The 16,829-nt window shown below is 48.2% G+C and overlaps 2 protein-coding genes across 7 annotated transcripts in view; both read right to left on the bottom strand.

Moving 5' to 3' along the window:
* Positions 1–93: 93 nt before the first annotated feature.
* On the bottom strand, positions 94–3,274 carry SNX22 (sorting nexin 22). 4 transcript variants are annotated; one of them, XM_073211981.1, is made up of 7 exons: positions 3,013–3,232; positions 2,582–2,665; positions 2,088–2,192; positions 1,581–1,675; positions 1,210–1,242; positions 915–982; positions 94–462 (listed from the first exon to the last, which is right to left on the bottom strand). In XM_073211981.1, exons 1-7 carry the CDS (start codon positions 3,085–3,087, stop codon positions 341–343), a joined length of 582 nt encoding a protein of 193 aa, XP_073068082.1. In that variant the 5' UTR covers positions 3,088–3,232; the 3' UTR covers positions 94–340. The 4 variants fall into 4 exon arrangements, with proteins under 4 accessions (XP_073068082.1, XP_073068085.1, XP_073068083.1 ...); XM_073211984.1 differs by lacking the exon at positions 2,582–2,665 and having other exon boundaries at positions 3,013–3,274; XM_073211982.1 differs by lacking the exon at positions 1,210–1,242 and having other exon boundaries at positions 915–985; positions 3,013–3,239.
* A 2,372-nt stretch (positions 3,275–5,646) lies between these two features.
* SNX1 (sorting nexin 1) overlaps positions 5,647–16,829 on the bottom strand; it is a 46,404-nt gene continuing 35,221 nt past the window's right edge. For 2 of the 3 annotated variants that reach the window (XM_073211954.1, XM_037004159.2), the window contains exons 15-16: positions 7,165–7,229; positions 5,647–7,042 (exon numbers count right to left, since the gene is read on the bottom strand). In XM_073211954.1, coding sequence (XP_073068055.1) covers positions 7,000–7,042; positions 7,165–7,229 — 108 coding nt within the window. In that variant the 3' untranslated portion in view covers positions 5,647–6,999. The remainder of the gene's footprint in view (positions 7,043–7,164; positions 7,230–16,829) is intronic. The other variant, XM_073211955.1, reaches the window with a different exon arrangement.

The following is a 16,829-nucleotide window of genomic DNA, read 5'->3' as shown; positions in this document are numbered from 1 at the left end:
GGGTCTCCTTTGGCAGTGCGTGCCTGTCCCTTCCCGGGGCTCTGACCTGAACCCTTCCCCGCAAAATGTCAAGCAGGAACTTTTGCTCCCTGCTTCTAAACTTGGCCAGCTACTGTGCCTCAAGGAAGTAGCTTGCCCCCCCCTCCACCTTCTGGTGGGGGTGAAGAAATGCACCTGCACCCTCTCATAGCCTACCTCTGAATTGGCTCCTCCTTTTATTCCCTACCCTCTGTGTCCCTGCTCCAGCCCCGCTACCAGCGCAGCAACTACCTTCTAGGGGGCTCACAGGGCTTGAGGCATAGGACTGTCCTGAGAGGTGGCCCAAAGGCCTCTGGGCTGGTCAGGCCATCAGTGGCAAAGAGGCAGAGTGACAGGGAGCCTCTGTCTGGACCTCAGCTGTGCTGGCACTGAAGTCATAGAGGCCCTGGAGCACGCCATTCACCACCATGTCGGGCAGAGGCTCTGCGGGACAGAAGAACAGGAGGAAGGCATAGGGGCTACAGGGGAAGAGGGGGTGTGGGCCTGGCCTCAGGCTCGCAGCGGCCTGGGCTGCCTATAGGCTCCGTCCCACACGGGAAGAGCCCCTGCCAAGGCAACAGAGAACAGCTGGCCACCCCAAATGAGGTCTTGGTGTTCCCACTTCACATTCTGTTCACATTGGCTTCATAAAGCCAGGCTGGTGAGGAATGGAGACCAGGGGAGCCAAGTTTATCTCGCCATGTCTGCGTCTGGGAAGAGTGCAAATCAGGCTACAGGGCGCAGAGCAGCAGAGCACATGTGGCCCCAAAGGAGGGCAGCAGGAGGGAGACACTGCCTGGGGGTCTTGGGAGCTCAGAAATGGCAAGTTCACCTCCACTCCCACCCTGGTATCCTGGGCCTTAAATACGGATTATAGGTCAGAGACACCTCCTCACCTGGGGATGGGATGCAGATGTAGGGATCCATGCAGAAGCTGATGACAGGCCGGTGGTACAGCTGTGAGCTACTAGGAAGAAAGGTCATGAGCAGAGAAGTACTCAAATGGGTGGAGACTAGGGATTGAGATTACCAAGGACCCCAAAAGGAAGAGGTGAGTGGAAGTGGGCTCCAAGTACCAAGAAAACCTGGCCCCCCAGGGATGGACCAGACAGGCCCGCGGCAGCAGCCGGCATCCTGGCACATGGCCACCAGGGAGCAGAAGAGCCAGGCGCAAGCAGGGCTTTGACTTGCCTGCTGTTGCTAGGCAGGAACTCCCCCGAGGTGCTGAAAAGGAGAGAGAGGCTGTGAGCTGCCCCGGGATGCCTGAAAGGAGCCTGAGGGGAGGGGTGGAGACACGGAAGCCCAGAACTGCACCTCCCAGGGGACCACAGCTATTTGCAACAAGCTCAGTTCCGGAGATGGCTGGTAACAGCCCCTCCACCGGGGTCAAGAAAGCTGACCAGAGAGGTTATGTCTCAAAGAGGAAAAACGAGTCTAGGACCTGGTAGATGTGAAGAAAAGGGTTTGGCCTCTAAAACTTTCCCCACCTGCTTGCTGCAGAGAGCTCCTGTCCATCACTGGGGCCCCTCTCATGCCAAGCCATGACCCCTAGAGGTGCTCACCCCCAGCTGCTGGCTTTGGGGTCTGCAGGGAAGTGCCGAAGTCTCAGGAATTCCAGCAGCTCTTTGGGCACATCCTGGTTCAGGTACAGGACGCCCTGGAGAGTAGGACAGGAAAATCTGTAATCGGGCACAGCCCAGTGCAAATGAAAACGTGGGGGCCCTTCCAAAATGGCAGAGTTTCAAGACAGCGAGAGCACAGCATTAAACCAAGCATCACTGTGTGGCAAAGGGGGAAGGGTCCCCACCCTGCGTGCTCATGATGAGGGCAGCACAGGATCTCCCTGAAGGGGAAGTTAGGGAGCTTTCATTGACTTGGGACCACCTGCCCCTGGTTGCCTCATCCAATCCTATCAATCCAGAGGGGTGTTGGACCCATTACTGTTCAGAACACAGGCTTTGGGTAGTAAACATGCCCAAGATGTGGGTCACCTCACTCCGTGCTCCCGCACCTCTCTGGGTAACACAGGCTGGGAGGGGGTGAAGGAGGCAGCTGAGACCCATGCACACCTGGATATAAGCCTCCAAGCCCTGCCGCCGCTGCTCCAATCCTCTAGTCCTCCAGTTGGCCAGGCGTTTGGAGGGAAAGTCGGGCACTTTGTACAGTTTCTTGATCTGTCGGGAGGTTACACGGTGCGATCACAGCATCCCTACTGAGCCCCAAGCTCACTTCACCCTAGATAAGAGCCCTCCCCAGTCCTTCCCGCCACCAGACCGAACCCCGCCCCCCCCCCCCTCGTTTCAGGCTCCACCCTGGGACAGACCTGAGTGAGTGGTGGTTGGGACCGGGGGTGGAGAGGCCTCAACACCCAGACACCCGAGGGCGGGAAGGGCTAGGGACAGGCTGGGATCTGCCCCTTTGAGCTGTGCCCAGGATCTGCCCTCAGGGACTGGGGCAGTAATGGGGGTGGCGGAGGCTGGGGCCCCAGCTCGTATGTATGCCTGCCTCCCATGGGTTGGGCAGGAGCTGGGCTGGGGTCGGTCGGTGGTCCGCGCCGCCTCACCCGCTTGTGCAGCGCGTGGAACTCGCTGTAGCGCCTCGGCACCGTGTGTCTGCGCCCGCAGCACAGCACCTCCACTCGGAACACCTGGCGGACGCGGGCGGGCGGCCCGGGTGCGCGTGAGGAACCACGCCCAACGACGCGCCCACCCTCCCGCGTTCAAAGGTACAAAGCGGCCTTGGAGCGCCGCTGCTATCCGGGGATGGACCTTGCACTCTCCGCACACATTTGGGAGAAGGGGCAGCGGACCCTCCCCTCTGCTCCGTGCAGTCCCTCACGCGCTCAGACCGCAGTCTGTGGGGCTGGCAAATCCAAGCGGCCCCGAGACCCTCGGCAGGCTATGCCCCGACGGCCCGGCCCGGGGCCCCCACTGCGCTTGGAGCGGGGAAATCGGCTGGTGCCCGCGCTCCTTCCCATCCAGTGACCCCGCTCACCATATGGCCTTTTTCAGGGCTCTGCCTGGGCTCCTGGGTCTCGGGCCCCACCGATGGGATGTGAACTGCTAGCATCTGCACCACGGCCCCCACCGCTCTTAGCGCGGAGCTCGAAACACGAAATCTCCCGGCGCAGACCACGAACCCGGCGGGGCCACTCGGCCCCGCCCCCTCAGGCTCCAGGCCCCGCCCCCAGGCGGCCCCGCCCCGGGCGCCACCAGGTCCTGCGAGGGGCCGATTAGGCAGGGCGCGGGGAGGCGGAGCGAGCGTCGCCCCCTGAGCCGAGATGGGCCACAGTGTGGATGGGGACCCTTCGGCGGAGAGCCATCCGTTTGTCAACATTCCCCGAGCGCCCACTGACGGCCAGACGCTGGAGAGCCAAAAGTTCACCTACTCTTTGATGAGTGCCTACTAAGAACTATAGGGCCTGTGGGGTGTAGGCGTGGAGGAGGTGGGCCCAGATCCCGGCCCCAACCCTAGGGGACAAACAGGGACGTTCCTTGCATGCCTCACACCCTCTCCCCTGCACCAGGCTGCCCCCTCATCTCTTTCTAGTACGTTCAACCTGGACCCTGTATGCGCTTGGGCACAATCTGCCCTTGACGTCCCCTCACTCAGCATCCCCAGGCCCCTTCATTCATTCATTTTTCCCATCCATTTATCCATTCATTCATTCGTCTTTCAGCCCTAACCTGCTTTCAGGTGTAGTTTGCAGGGAAGAATCAGTTTAGGGGCCTAGGCTCTGTTTGGGGGTCAGACTGTATAGACCTGTCACAAATTTGTGGCAAAACTGGGATAAGTCTCCCTCAGGAGAATGTATGAAATCTGAGTGGGAAGATGCCTGTTATGCCCTCAACAGAGTAGCTGCTGAGAAAATGGCCCTCCTGGGCTTGTTCTGGAGGCATAGGAGGGTTGTGCTCGCATACAGGGCAATGGATGGAGAAAAGGGACTGTGGGAGGTACTAGTCTGCTCTTGTCCACCCCTCTGGGCAGTATCTTTCTGGGTATGTGCAGTATTTAATTCAGAACGCACTCACCCCTGTGCTAGAAAGGGCCTCTGCTCCCGCCTCTCCCCACCCTACCCCTCAGCTATAGCGAGATGTCCCCTTCAGCACAGCCCTTCACTCCACTGACATCCCCCCACAGAGGCCTAGGCAGGCAGTGGAGGTGGAGGAGGCCCTGCCTCTCAGAGCCCACACTTGGCTGAGAGGCTGTGTGGTGGACAGGAGAAAGCAGAGTACTGTTTTAGGGATTGTGGTTGAGGGACCCCGACTCCCTCCCTCCCTCGTGCTAATGCAGAATGCTTTTAAGCTGGAGCAGAAACTCTCCACTTCCAGCGAGAGGATGACCCCCAAAGGGGGCAAGCAGTTCTCACCAATACTATGTCCCACCCTTTTCCCCCCCAAATTCCATCTCACAAGGGCCTCAGATACAGGAAGCTGAAACTTCCTGGAAGGGAAACAACCCACCATGAAGAGAAGTTGTGGGGGGTTTCATTTCCTCCCATGCACTCTAGGGCCCCATCATTCAGGGACTCTGCTCTCCTTGTCCTACTGTCCAGGAAGTCCTCTCCCGGGGCCCTCAGGCCTCTAAAAATTTCTTGCTCACCCAACCTAATGACTGTCTGCCCCTCTGTCTCTATTTCTACCACCCAGAAAAATGCCACTACATCTCCTAATGTCTTCCCCTGCTTCCCTCCCTCATACAAGTTCCATTTTCTACATAGTGACACAAAACTGTCATCAAGGCATCTGCCTAAAACCTTCCAAAGGCTTCCCATTGCACTTAAAACAAAACCCACTCTCCCTTCCTCAATCTAGAGCTCTAAATGACCCAGCCCAGCTTCACCTCTCATTTCCTCTCCTCTCCAGCTCATGTACCAGGCTCCAGCCAGTGACCTTCCAGTTCTTCCAACCCAAACACCTCTTTCCTGCCTCAGGGCCTTTGTACTTGCTGCTTCTTCCTGGAACACTCTCCCCTGACTTCCAATTCTTAAGCTTAAAACTCACCTCCTCAAAGACTCCCTGCTTTCCCCAACTCTGCCCCAGAATCTGAGCACCATCGGGCCAGGGACCTGGGTCTGTCCTGTCAGTGTTTGCCATCTGGTGCGAAGTACGTAGTATGCACTCCAAAAACATTTGATGGAAAGACCATATGAATGAATGGGAGAGGAGGATGTGGGTAAAAGGCTGAGGAAGGCCTGCAGGGGACAACAGGAATCCTCTCCCCACTCCAGACTGCTGTCCATCTTATTATTTTGCTTAATTTTCAGGTGTTCCTGAGAAGCCTCAAAATCAATGGATTTTCAGCACCAGCTACAGAGGGATTTGATGCAACAGACATTTAAATCATCTGGTAGTAAGCCTGCAGCTCCTAATTCCACGGCATTCCATGGTAGATGAGTGAAGATCCAAATGAAGAAAAGCAAGATCCTTGACCTGGAGATTTAAGATGTCTTAGGGTAGATAAAACAAGTCATGGAGAATATTATCCTGTGAAAATGAACACATGACAACTCCAAAGCAGTTATTACAAAGGAAAAGTTTATTTTCTGTATACTTTAAGCATTGTTCAACTCAAGTGTATATGAACACCAAGCTAATATACGATGACCGTGTAGACCTTCAAAGTGACTTGTTTTTAGAATGAGTTGTTTTATTACACAAATCTTTGCCTTTCCTCTATTGCTCTCCAATATGAATTTAATTTCCAAATTTCTAGTGAAAGTTGCTTTTAAGTACTGGTTGGTGATATTTTCTTGGCCAGGGTATTTCCAGATCGGAGCACAGAGCAGTGGTTCTCCGACCTTAGCAGCCATCATCAGCACCTACAAGGCCAGTTAAACCTCAGATCATAGGGCCCTCACCCTAGTTTTCTGAATTTGTAGGCCTGGTGTGGAGCCTGATAATGGACCTTTTTCACAAGTTCCTCAGTGATGCTGACGCTTCTGGTTGGGGACCAGATGGTAGACACCTGTCTCTTGACTCTCAGACCAGCCCAAGAGGGAGCCGGCCACTCACACCCCCACTGTGCTGGCGTGGAGCCTGGAGATGAGGGTCAAGGCCCAAGCAGAGGTGACGCCAACATGCCCGCTCCTGCGGGTGGCCCAGGTCAGGGGGTGGCGTGCCTTCCGCAGCCGCCCTCACACAAAAAGCCCCGTTCACTGGCTCGGGTTCTGCCGAGCCGCCAGCGCTGCCCAGGAGGTTTGGTTAACTCCATTAAGAAAACATACGGCTCCTGGGGCCTGAGGGCGCCGCTGGGCACAGAGGCTGGATTCTTCTTGCCTGGCGGGCAGCCCGAGGCCCAGCAACTGGGCTGCTGAGCAAGGCTGGGCCTAAACTTGGGCACCAAGGCTCTTTGGGACCAACTCCCTGTGCCTCAGGGCCCTTATCTGTACAAAGGAGAGCTGTGTGTGGATTAAATGACATCATGCTTCTAAACTGTTTAGGGCCTGACACACAGTAAATACATGTTAGCTATTAATATTTGGTTATACGAGTTTGCTGTTTTTGAGGGCCAAAACAGCGGGATAGTAGTAATTACTTATGGTTTTATAGATGATGCGACTGAGGTGTGAGGAAAAAACAAGTGGCCTGGGAGAGGTCTGCGTTGGGAAGGCTCCTGACAAGCCTGTCCTGCCAGAGCCCCGAAAGCAAATCTGGCTCAGGGCAGGTTACCTGCTCTTCAGGGGACAGGCAGGCTCCGACCCAGGGGCTCCAGGCAACAGCATCCCTCCCAGGAGCTACCCACCCATTGCAGACAGAGGCAGTTCAGCGGCTTCAGACACTACAGCCCAGGCTTGGAGCAGGGGGAGCTGGCAGAGGCCACCCCAGCCACCTGGCATCCAGTGCAGCACAGCTTCCAGCGAGACTTTTCTGGTGCTACAATTCCTCATACCCCCTTAGAGTGATGTCAGTGGACCAACCAATTGGTCTCCTGGTGTGCCCAGCACTGAGGTTGGAGGAACAAAGATGTGCTCAGGTACCTTCAAATCACCAGTTTATCTTGAAGAGAGCTGTGGAACCAAGACCTGAGGACAACAGGAAAGGCCACAAGGTCTGGAAAGGAGATGCCCCGCCTCCCACTCCAGCCCTGAGACTGCAGTTTCTCAGCAGGTGTTCTCTCCGTCATTAATGGTCCCCAGCTACTCACCCAAGCTGCTTTTCTGTCTTCCAGCTTCTGCTCCTGTTACCCAGCTGGCCCCATACTGTGCATGTCTGGGGAGAGAGTATCTCACAGAGGTCAGAGAAGCTTATATGCCCACAAGGTCAGGTGGGTAATTTGTCCTTAACAGGCCTACTGCGCGTATTCATTCAGGCCTTTAAGAAAACAACTTAAGAGGGTTAACGTCCAGGTTCCTCTTGCCCACCCCGTCTGGATAGGGCAGGATATGATATGGCAGCCGGGCAGGTCTAGCAGACTGGGTTCAAGTCTTAGCTCTGAGGTGTGACTGCAGGCAAGCTGCTGTAAATCTCTAAGCTTCGGTCTTTTAATGTTGATGGTGATGACCACCCAGCAGGGCCATGGCTGGACGAAATGTTTCTAAACTCTTTGCACACTGGTAAAGAGTAGGTGTGGAACACACGACAGCTCCTATTAGGCCCCAGGTGGGAAGGACTACCAGGGGCGGTCTGGACCTTACCACTTTTCCTGTGAGCTACTGATGTTGCTGAGAGGGAGACCTACTGGGTGGGCCCCTGTGGTCATTACTGCTGTCATTCAAAATGGAAGAGGAAGCTGAGAGCTCTGAAGCTAGGAGGGGACAATCATTTGGAAACAGTTGTCATATCCCCTTAGGGAAAGGTCCAATCTCGATTGGACAGGGTTTTTCTGTGGGTTTTTTCTGGACCCACACAAGGTACATACAGCCTATGAAGGCTGAGCAGCTGGCTTCCTCTAAGCAGCTGTGGAGGTGTGGGTGGGGGCAGGCTGCGGGGCAGATGCCTGTTATACCTACCAGCCTGCAGCCCCCAGGGCCTGATTTCGGGATCTCTTGAAAAACCCACTATCTGGGCCCAAAGGCTCATAAAACAATAATCACCAGAGCTAAAAGGCAGTCACTGTCCCCTTAGGCTGCCTTTGCTGCTATAGAAGGAAACAGAGATATGAGCAGGAACAAAAAAAATCCCTCATCTTAAGAGTTCAGAGCCCTGGAGGCTAATGAGATCATCTTGGAGATAACATTACACAGAGGGTGAGAAAGCCCAGAGGTTTAAGAGGATGAAAAGGATAGTGCCATGCCTAGAGCTATAAAGGAGGCAGGGCTCCCATTCCAAATAAAGCTTCCCAAAGAAGGTACACAGAAAAGCAGGCCTCAAAGGATGCACTGGATTGCTTTACCATAATGAAAATAGCTTTATTTAATTTTTACGATTATAAAAATACATAGAAGTTCCAAGCAACATAAAACTGTACAAAAATTATAATTTAAAATTCCATCCCTAAAGGCTATATAACCATACTTAACAATGAAATCAATATCCTTTCCATAGTTTTATATAAAGATGGGCCATACTTACATGTAATTTTTTTTTCTTAAAGAATTATTTAATTATGAAAACCTCCCAAATATAGGGAAACTGAGCCAGAAACAATTAGCCTGCACCTATAAAAATGTCTTAGATAAAATGTTGCTGTTCCCTCAAATAGAATACCAAAAAAAGAGATAGAAAAACCCCATCCCTTCTTTTTCTGGTTTGTTGTTCTGGTTTATGACTTACCAAGTTCTCCCATTTTGCAAGTATGTACAGATGCCTGACCTGTGTGAACCCCAAACCCAAAGAAAAACAGTATTTCACACAAATACCCAGTCTGGTCTGCTAGATGTTCAGTACCTACATAAATGAAAACATGAAACCTGTTGACTACACAAATTTTAATTTCTGTTTAATGCTTATTTTAAAATTTGTGTTTTAATGGACATTAAATGGGCATTTTAAAATACTTCTTACGCTCGTTGGTTGGGTCTGCTCATTGGAGTTTTCAAGGAACTGCTCTTCCCTTGGCCAGACATAATCAGGTTTTGAGTGCAAGGAATACCCTTATTGATTTTTCAACATTAACCAACTTGGATTCTCAATCTTCAGATTTGACCTCTTCAGTATTTTTCTTCTTTTTTTTGTATAATTAATCTACAATTATATGAGGAACATTGTTTACTAGATGCCCCACATCACCAAGTCCCCTCCACAAACCCCATTACATTCACTGTCCATCAGCGTAATAAGATGCTATAGAATCACTACGTATCTTCTCTGTGTTGCACAGCCCTCCTTGTGCACCCCCATATTATACATACTATTCGTAATGTCCCCTTTATTTACCCACCCCTTATCCCTCCCTTCCCACCCATCCTCCCCAGTCCCTTTCCCTTTGGTAACTGTTAGTCCATTCTTCGGTTCTGTGTTTCTGCTGTTGTTTTGTTCCTTCAGTTTTTTCTTTGTTCTTATACTCCACAGATGAGTGAAATCATTTGGTACTTGTCTTTCTCCACCTGGCTTATTTCACTGAGTATAATACCCTCTAGCTCCATCCATGTTGTTCCAAATGGTAGGATTTGTTTTCTTCTTATGGCTGAATAATATTCCATTGTATATATGTACCACATCTTCTTTATCCATTCATCTACTGATGGACACTTAGGTTGCTTCCATTTCTTGGCTATTGTAAATAGTGCTGCGATAAACATAGGGGTGCGTCTGTCTTTTTCAAACTTGAGTGCTGCATTCTTAGGGTAAATTCCTAGAAGTGGGATTCCTGGGTCAAATAGTATTTCTATTTTGAGCTTTTTGAGGAACCTCCATACTGCTTTATACAATGGTTGAACTAATTTACATCTCCACCAGCAGTGTAGGAGGGTTCCCCTTTCTCCACAACCTCGCCAACATTTGTTGTTGTTTGTCTTTTGGATGGTGGTGATCCTTACTGGTGTGAGGTGATGTCTCATTGTGGTTTTAATCTGCATTTCTCTGATGACTAGTAATGTGGAGCATCTTTTCATGTGTCTGTTGGCCATCTGAATTTCGTCTTTGGAGAACTGTCTGTTCAGCTCCTCTGCCCATTTTTTTAATTGGATTATTTGCTTTTTGTTTATTGAGGTGCGTGAGCTCTTTATATATTATGGATGCCAACCCTTTTATCAGATCTGTCATTTATGAATATATTCTCCATACTGTTGAATGTCTTTTTGTTCCACAGGTGGTGTCCTTTGTGTACAGAAGATTTTCAGCTTAATATATTCCCACTTGTTCATTTCTGCTTTGGTTTCCCTTGCCTGGGGAGATATGTACATGAAGAAGTCATTCATGTTTATGTCCAAGAGATTCTTGCCTATGTTTTTTTTCTAAGGTTTTATGGTTTCATGACTTAAATTCAGGTCTTTGATCCAGTTCGTATTTGTGTATGGGGTTAGACAGTGATCCAGTTTTATTCTCTTACATGTAGTGGTCCAATTTTGCCAACACCAGCTGTTGAAGAGACTGTCATTTCTCCATTGTATATCTATGACTCCTTTATCATATATTGACCATATATGCTTGAGTTAATATGTGGACTCTCTATTCTGTTCCGCTGGTCTATGGGCCTGTTCTTGTGCCATTGCCAAATTGTCTTGATTACTGTGGTTTTGTAGTAGAGCTTGAAGTTGGGAAGTGACATACCCCCTGCTTTATTCTTCCTTCTCAGGATTGCTTTGGCTATTCGGGTCCTTTGTGGTTCCATATGAATTTTAGAACTATTTGTTCCAGTTTGTTGAAGAATGCTGTCGGTATTTTGATACGGATTGCATTGAATCTGTAGATTGCTTTAGGCAGGATGGCCATTTTGACAATATTACTTCTTCCTAGCCAAGAGCACGGGATGAGTTTCCATTTGTTAGTGTCCTCTTTAATTTCTCTTGTTTAATTTCTCTTGTCCTCTTTAAATTCTCACTGTTCAGTATGATGTTGGCTGTTGGTTTGTCATATATGGCCTTTATTATGTTGAGGTACTTGCCCTCTATACCCATTTTGTTGAGAGTTTTTACCATGAATGGATGTTGAATTTTGTCGAATGCTTTTTCAGCATTTATGGAAATGACCATGTGGCTTCTGTCCTTTTTGTTTATGTGGTGGATGATGTTGATGGATTTTCGAATGTTGTACCATCCTTGCATCCCTGAGATGAATCCCACCTGATCATGGTGTATGATCCTCTTGATGTATTTTTTTTAATTCAGTTTGCTAATATTTTGTTGAGTATTTTTGCATCTATGTTCATCAGGGATATTGGTCTGTAATTTTCTTCTTTTGTGGGGTCTTTGCCTGGTTTTGGTATTAGAGTGATGCTGGCTTCATAGAATGAGTTTGGAAATATTCCTTCCTCTTCTATTTTTTGGAAAACTTTAAGGAGAATGGGTATTATGTATTCTTTATATTTCTGATAAAATTCAGCTGAGTCCATCTGGTCCAGGGGTTTTGCTCTTGGGTAGTTTTTTGATTACCACTTCAATTTCATTGCTGGTAATTGGTCTGTTTAGATTTTATGTTTCTTCCTAGGTCAGTCTTGGAAGGTTGTATTTTTCTAGGAATTTGTCCATTTCTTTTAGGTTTTCCAGCTTGTTAGCATATAGATTTTCATAGTATTCTCTAAGAATTCTTTGTATTTTTGTGGGGTCATGATTTTTCCTTTCTCATTTCTGATTCTGTTGATGCATATTGATTCTTTTTCTCTTCATAAGTCTGGCTAGAGACTTATCTATTTTGTTTATTTGCTCAAAGAACCAGTTCTTGGTTTCATTGATTTTTTTCTATTGTTTTATTCTTCTCAATTTTATTTATTTCTTCTCTGATCTTTATTATGTCCCTCCTTCTGCTGACCTTAGGCCTCATTTGTTCTTCTTTTTCCAATTTCAGTACTTGTGACTTTAGACTCTTCATTTGGGATTGTTCTTCCTTCTTTAAATATGCCTGCATTGCTATATACTTCCCTCTTAAGACTGCTTTTGCTGCGTCCCACAGAAGTTGGGGCTTTAGGCTGTTGGTGTCATTTGTCTCCATATATTGCTTGATCTCCATTTTAATTTGGTCGTTGATCCACTGATTATTTAGGAGCATGTTGTTAAGCCTCCATGTGTTTGCCAACCTTTTTGCTTTCTTTGTACAATTTATTTTTAGTTTTATACCTTTGTGGTCTGAAAAGTTGGTTGGTAGGATTTCAATCTTTTGGAATTTACTGAGGCTCTTTTTGTGGCCTAGTACATGGTCTATTCTGGAGAATGTTCCATGTGCACTTGAGAAGAATGTGTATCCTGTTGCTTTTGGGTGTAGAGTTCTGTAGATGTCTGTTAAGTCTAGTGTGTTGTTCAGTGCCTCTGTGTCCTTACTAATTTTCTGTCTGGCGGACCTGTCCTTTGGAGTGAGTGGTGTGTTGAAGTCTCCTAGAACAAATGCATTGCATTCTATTTCCTCCTTTAATACTGTTAGTATTTGTTTCATATATGTTGGTGCTCCTGTATTGATTGGGTGCATATATATTTATAATGGTTATATCCTGTTGTTGGACTGTCCCCTTTATCATTATGTAATGTCCTTCTTTGTCTCTTGTTACTTTCTTTGTTTTGAAGTCTATTTCGTCTGATACCAGTACTGCTACACCTGCTTTTTTCTCCCTATTGTTTGTATGAAATATCTTTTTCTATCCCTTGACTTTTAGTCTGTGCATGCCCTTTGGGTTTGAGGTGAGTCTCTTGTAAGCAGCAGATAGAAGTGTCTTGCTTTTTTATCCATTCTATTACTCTGTGCCTTTTGTTTGGTGCATTCAGTCCATTTACATTTAGGGTGATTATTGAAAGATATGTACTTATTGCCATTGCAGGCTTTAGATCCGTGGTTACCAAAGGTTCAAGGTTAGCTTTCTTACTATCTGTCTAACTTAACTCGCTTAATTAAGCTATTATAAGCACAGTCTGATGATTCTTCGTTTCTCTCCCTTCTTATTCCTCCTCCTCCATTCTTTGTATGTTAGGTGTTTTATTCTGTGTTCTTTTGTGTTTCCTTTGACTGCTTTTATGAGTAGTTTATTTTATTTTTTGCCTTTATATAGTATTTGGTTGGTCTGCTTTCTTTGTTGTGATTTTATTTTCTCTGGTGACATCTATTCAGCGTTACGAGTGCTCCCATCTAGAGCAGTCCCTCTAAAATACTCTGTTAGAGGTCATTTATAGGAGGCAAATTCCCTTAACTTTTGCCTATCTGGGAATTGTTTAATCCCTCCTTCATATTTAAATGATAATTGTGCTGGATACAGTATTCTTGGTTCAAGGTCCTTCTGTTTTGTTGCATTAAATGTATCATGCCATTCTCTTCTGGCCTGCAAGGTTTCTGTTGAGAGGTCTGATGATAGCCTAATGGGTTTTCTTTTGTAGGTGACCTTTTTTCTCTTTCTGGCTGCCTTTAATACTCTGTTCTTGTCTTTGTTCTTTGCCATTTTAATTATTATATGTCTTGGTGTTGTCCTCCTTAGGTCCCTTGTGTTGGGAGTTCTGTGTGTCTCCATGGTCTGAGAGACTATTTCCTCCCACAGTTTGGGGAAGTTTTCAAAAATTATTTCTTCAAAGATACTTTCTATCCGTTTTTCTCTCTCTTCTTCTTCTGGTACCCCTATAATGCGGATATTGTTCTATTTCAATTGGTCACACAGTTCTGTTAATATTCTTTCATGCCTGGAGATCCTTTTCTCTCTTCTCTGTGTCAGCTTCTCTGTGTTCCTGTTCTCTGATTTCTATTCCATTAATGGCCTCTTGCACCTCATCATGTCTGCTCTTAAGTCCTTCCAGAGACTGTTTTATTTCTGTATTCTCCCTCCCAACTTTATCCTTTAACTCTTGCATAATTCCTGCAGATCCATCAGCAAGGTTATGACCTTTATTTTGAATTCTTTTTCGGGGAGATTAGTTAAATCTATCTCCCCAGGCCCTCTCTCAGGGGGTTGTCTGGGTAATTCTGGACTAGATCAAATTCTTCTGCCTTTTCGTAGTGATAGAGGTAGTTGTAGGCAGGTAGTGCATGTGTCAGCTGAGAGAGCAAAGTCCTTTCCTGCTTGCTGGGTACCTTGCCCCTCTCTGCTGCATATGTCGGTTACCCGCACTCCTGGAGCAGCCTCCAGGTTAATCCCCTAAGCTGCTGTGGGTGGGGTCTCTGTCAGGGTAGCGCAGAGCCCTATGGGGAATGGCAGGCGCACCAGGTCTGCTCTCTAGTGAGAGCGGCACCCCCGCCAGTGAGCTGCGTGCTGGCAGGGGCTTTGGTATGGCCCGGGCAGCTGTGTGTCGGGAGATTCTAGGCGGCTGCTGGGGGCACAGCTGCTCCTGGGCCACTCTGCTGCCACCGCCGGCTCACAGGGGCTGTTCCCAGGCCACTCGGCTGCCACTGGTTCACGCCGGCTGCTCCCAGGCCCCTCTGGTGCCACTGCTGTCATGCGCTGCCACTCTCCCACTACTGGGCCAGTGTGTTGGGGTCCACGCCAGCCAGGGGAACTAGTGGCAGGCTGCTTATTGCCGTGAGGGGCTTCAGAGCTGTGCTGCCACCCATGGGTAGGGTACCTTGAGTTCTCTGGGATTCCCACCTGCTGGTCTGATGTGACAGGATGATTTCGTCCAGCTGTGAGGTCCCTGTCCCTTTAAGACTTTCAAAAAGCACTCGCTTTTCTTTTGTCCCAGGGGAGCCGGTTGCAAGGACCTGCTTGCCTGCTTGCAGGTTTTGCTTTTCTGTTTCTCTAATATCCAGCACACCATGCACCGTGTGTCTGCGCTCCCAGTGTGGATTACTAGATCTGGTTGTTTAGCAATCCTGGGCTTTCACTCCTTCCCCACTCCGTCTTGTTTCTTCCTGCTGGGGAGTTGGGGTGGTGGAGGGTGCTCGGGTCCCGCTGGGCCCTGGCTCATATCTTACCCTGTTCATGTGACTCTGAGTTCTCACAGATGTAGATGTAGCCTGGCTGTTGTACTGTATCCACTGGTCTCTCTTTTAGGAATAGTTGTATTTGTTGTATTTTTAAAAATATATGTTTTTGGGAGGAGATTTCCACTGAACTACTCACGCTGCCATCTTGGCGTGTACATGTAATTTCATAACCTACTTTTTTCACTCAAAAGATATGATTTCCTTAATGATATAGCTGTATATCATTTTCAATGATGGCTTAATATCTGATGGTATTATGTACCATAGTTCTTTTAATCCCTTCCTGCGGTACATTTGGATTGATTTCAATTTTTACAGCTGTAAACAACGCTGGGATGGGCATCTTGCATAGTCATCTTTATGGACTTGGTTTCTAGAAATGTCTGTGGGAATTGCCAGTGAACGTTGACACACTGGCCAATGCCCCTCATCTCTATCTTCTTATCCTCCCACCCACAATACTGAAGATTGACTGCTGCAGACAGGTGTAATTCGCAGATGGAAGAGAGGGATGCGAGCTGAGATACAGTGCTGCAGGTGCAAAGCCCAGATTAGGCTACACAGAATTGGGAAAGGAAAACGCACGTTTGGAGTTGGTTCCCAAGAGGGTGTCGGCATTGTTGTGAAGGACTCCAAAATAAATGGGGAAGGGGAGCTGGGGTCCTCTCACAGGAGGCTGTGAGTGCCAGGTGGCAGAGTCTACCATTAGAGATCATATTTAGAGCCCACATTACTGGGGGACCCGAGTCATAAAAACATACTACCTCAGAGACTTTACTGTTTGGCAGAGAGAGCCAACATTAAATCACACTACTGGTATCATAAGACATTGGCAGACAATGTGCACCTCATCCCAGGGGGCCAGAAGACACAGATGAACTGTTCTCATCCATTTCTAACTCTCAGTTCAGGCCAGCTTCTACCCAAAAGTGGAACAGAGATTCTTAGCCAGTGTCTCTGAAGACAAAATGTTCAGTTCAGGCATGTGCCAATTTCAGCAAAGGTGTGTCCTTCTTTGCTCCAGGAGGGAACCATCTTCCCCTTCCTTCCCATTACTCCTAGGCTGCTGAGATATGGTGGGGAAATTCCTACCATCTTTTAGGTAGGATTGGGCCTGATGCCCCTCAATATCCATGGTCTTCAATCCCCTGTGGGCTCTAAGCACACAGCAGAGGATACTCCTTTCTTTGCCATGCTCTCAACCACTTCCTGGCCCCAGTCCTTAGCAGATTTTCATTATCTCCTCTCCCTTTTTAAAGTTTGATCTGCAAAGGCATTCTTTATTTTCTTTAGGGTTCCTACCTACAGGTGCATTACGAATGAAAATCTTCTGGCAAAAGTTCAGTTACAAACACCCATATGTAAGCCACACTTCCACTCATTTCTATCCTCTCATTTGTGTCATGGAATACTTACACTGGAGGTTGGGGTCCCACCAGCTCTAAGTCCTCATTTTTAGGACTCGGGGGGGGCCCAGAGATTCTTGGGGGAAATAAGTCAGGAGGAAGCAGGGAAAATCTACCTGTATTTCCACACCTTTTCTTCACACCTCTCAACACTTCTCCCCATACCACTTGATTCAAAATAGGTAAATAAGATATCTCTGTCTGAGGACATTATGGAGCAGGAGACCTTGACTCTCTTCTCCCCCTCACCCCCACTTTCTTAACTGCAGCTCAGCCACGAGGCGCTCTGCTACTTGTTTACATTTGCTCCCAGACACGGCTCTCATGACTATTCCCCTTCTCTCCTCTGAATTTTCCTAACATGCTAAGTGTGACCCACCTTTAAGTAAAACAAAGTCTCCCTTCACCCTCGTCTCCCCCACAGCCTCCCTTCCCATTCGGAGGAGCCTCTCATATGACATGTCAACACTCACTG

The sequence above is a fragment of the Manis javanica genome, chromosome 8 (genome assembly GCF_040802235.1).
Source record: "Manis javanica isolate MJ-LG chromosome 8, MJ_LKY, whole genome shotgun sequence".
NCBI classification, from domain to species: Eukaryota; Metazoa; Chordata; class Mammalia; order Pholidota; family Manidae; genus Manis; species Manis javanica.
Note: the sequence above shows the minus strand (reverse complement) of the source record. Positions and strands in the feature narration are given on the sequence as shown.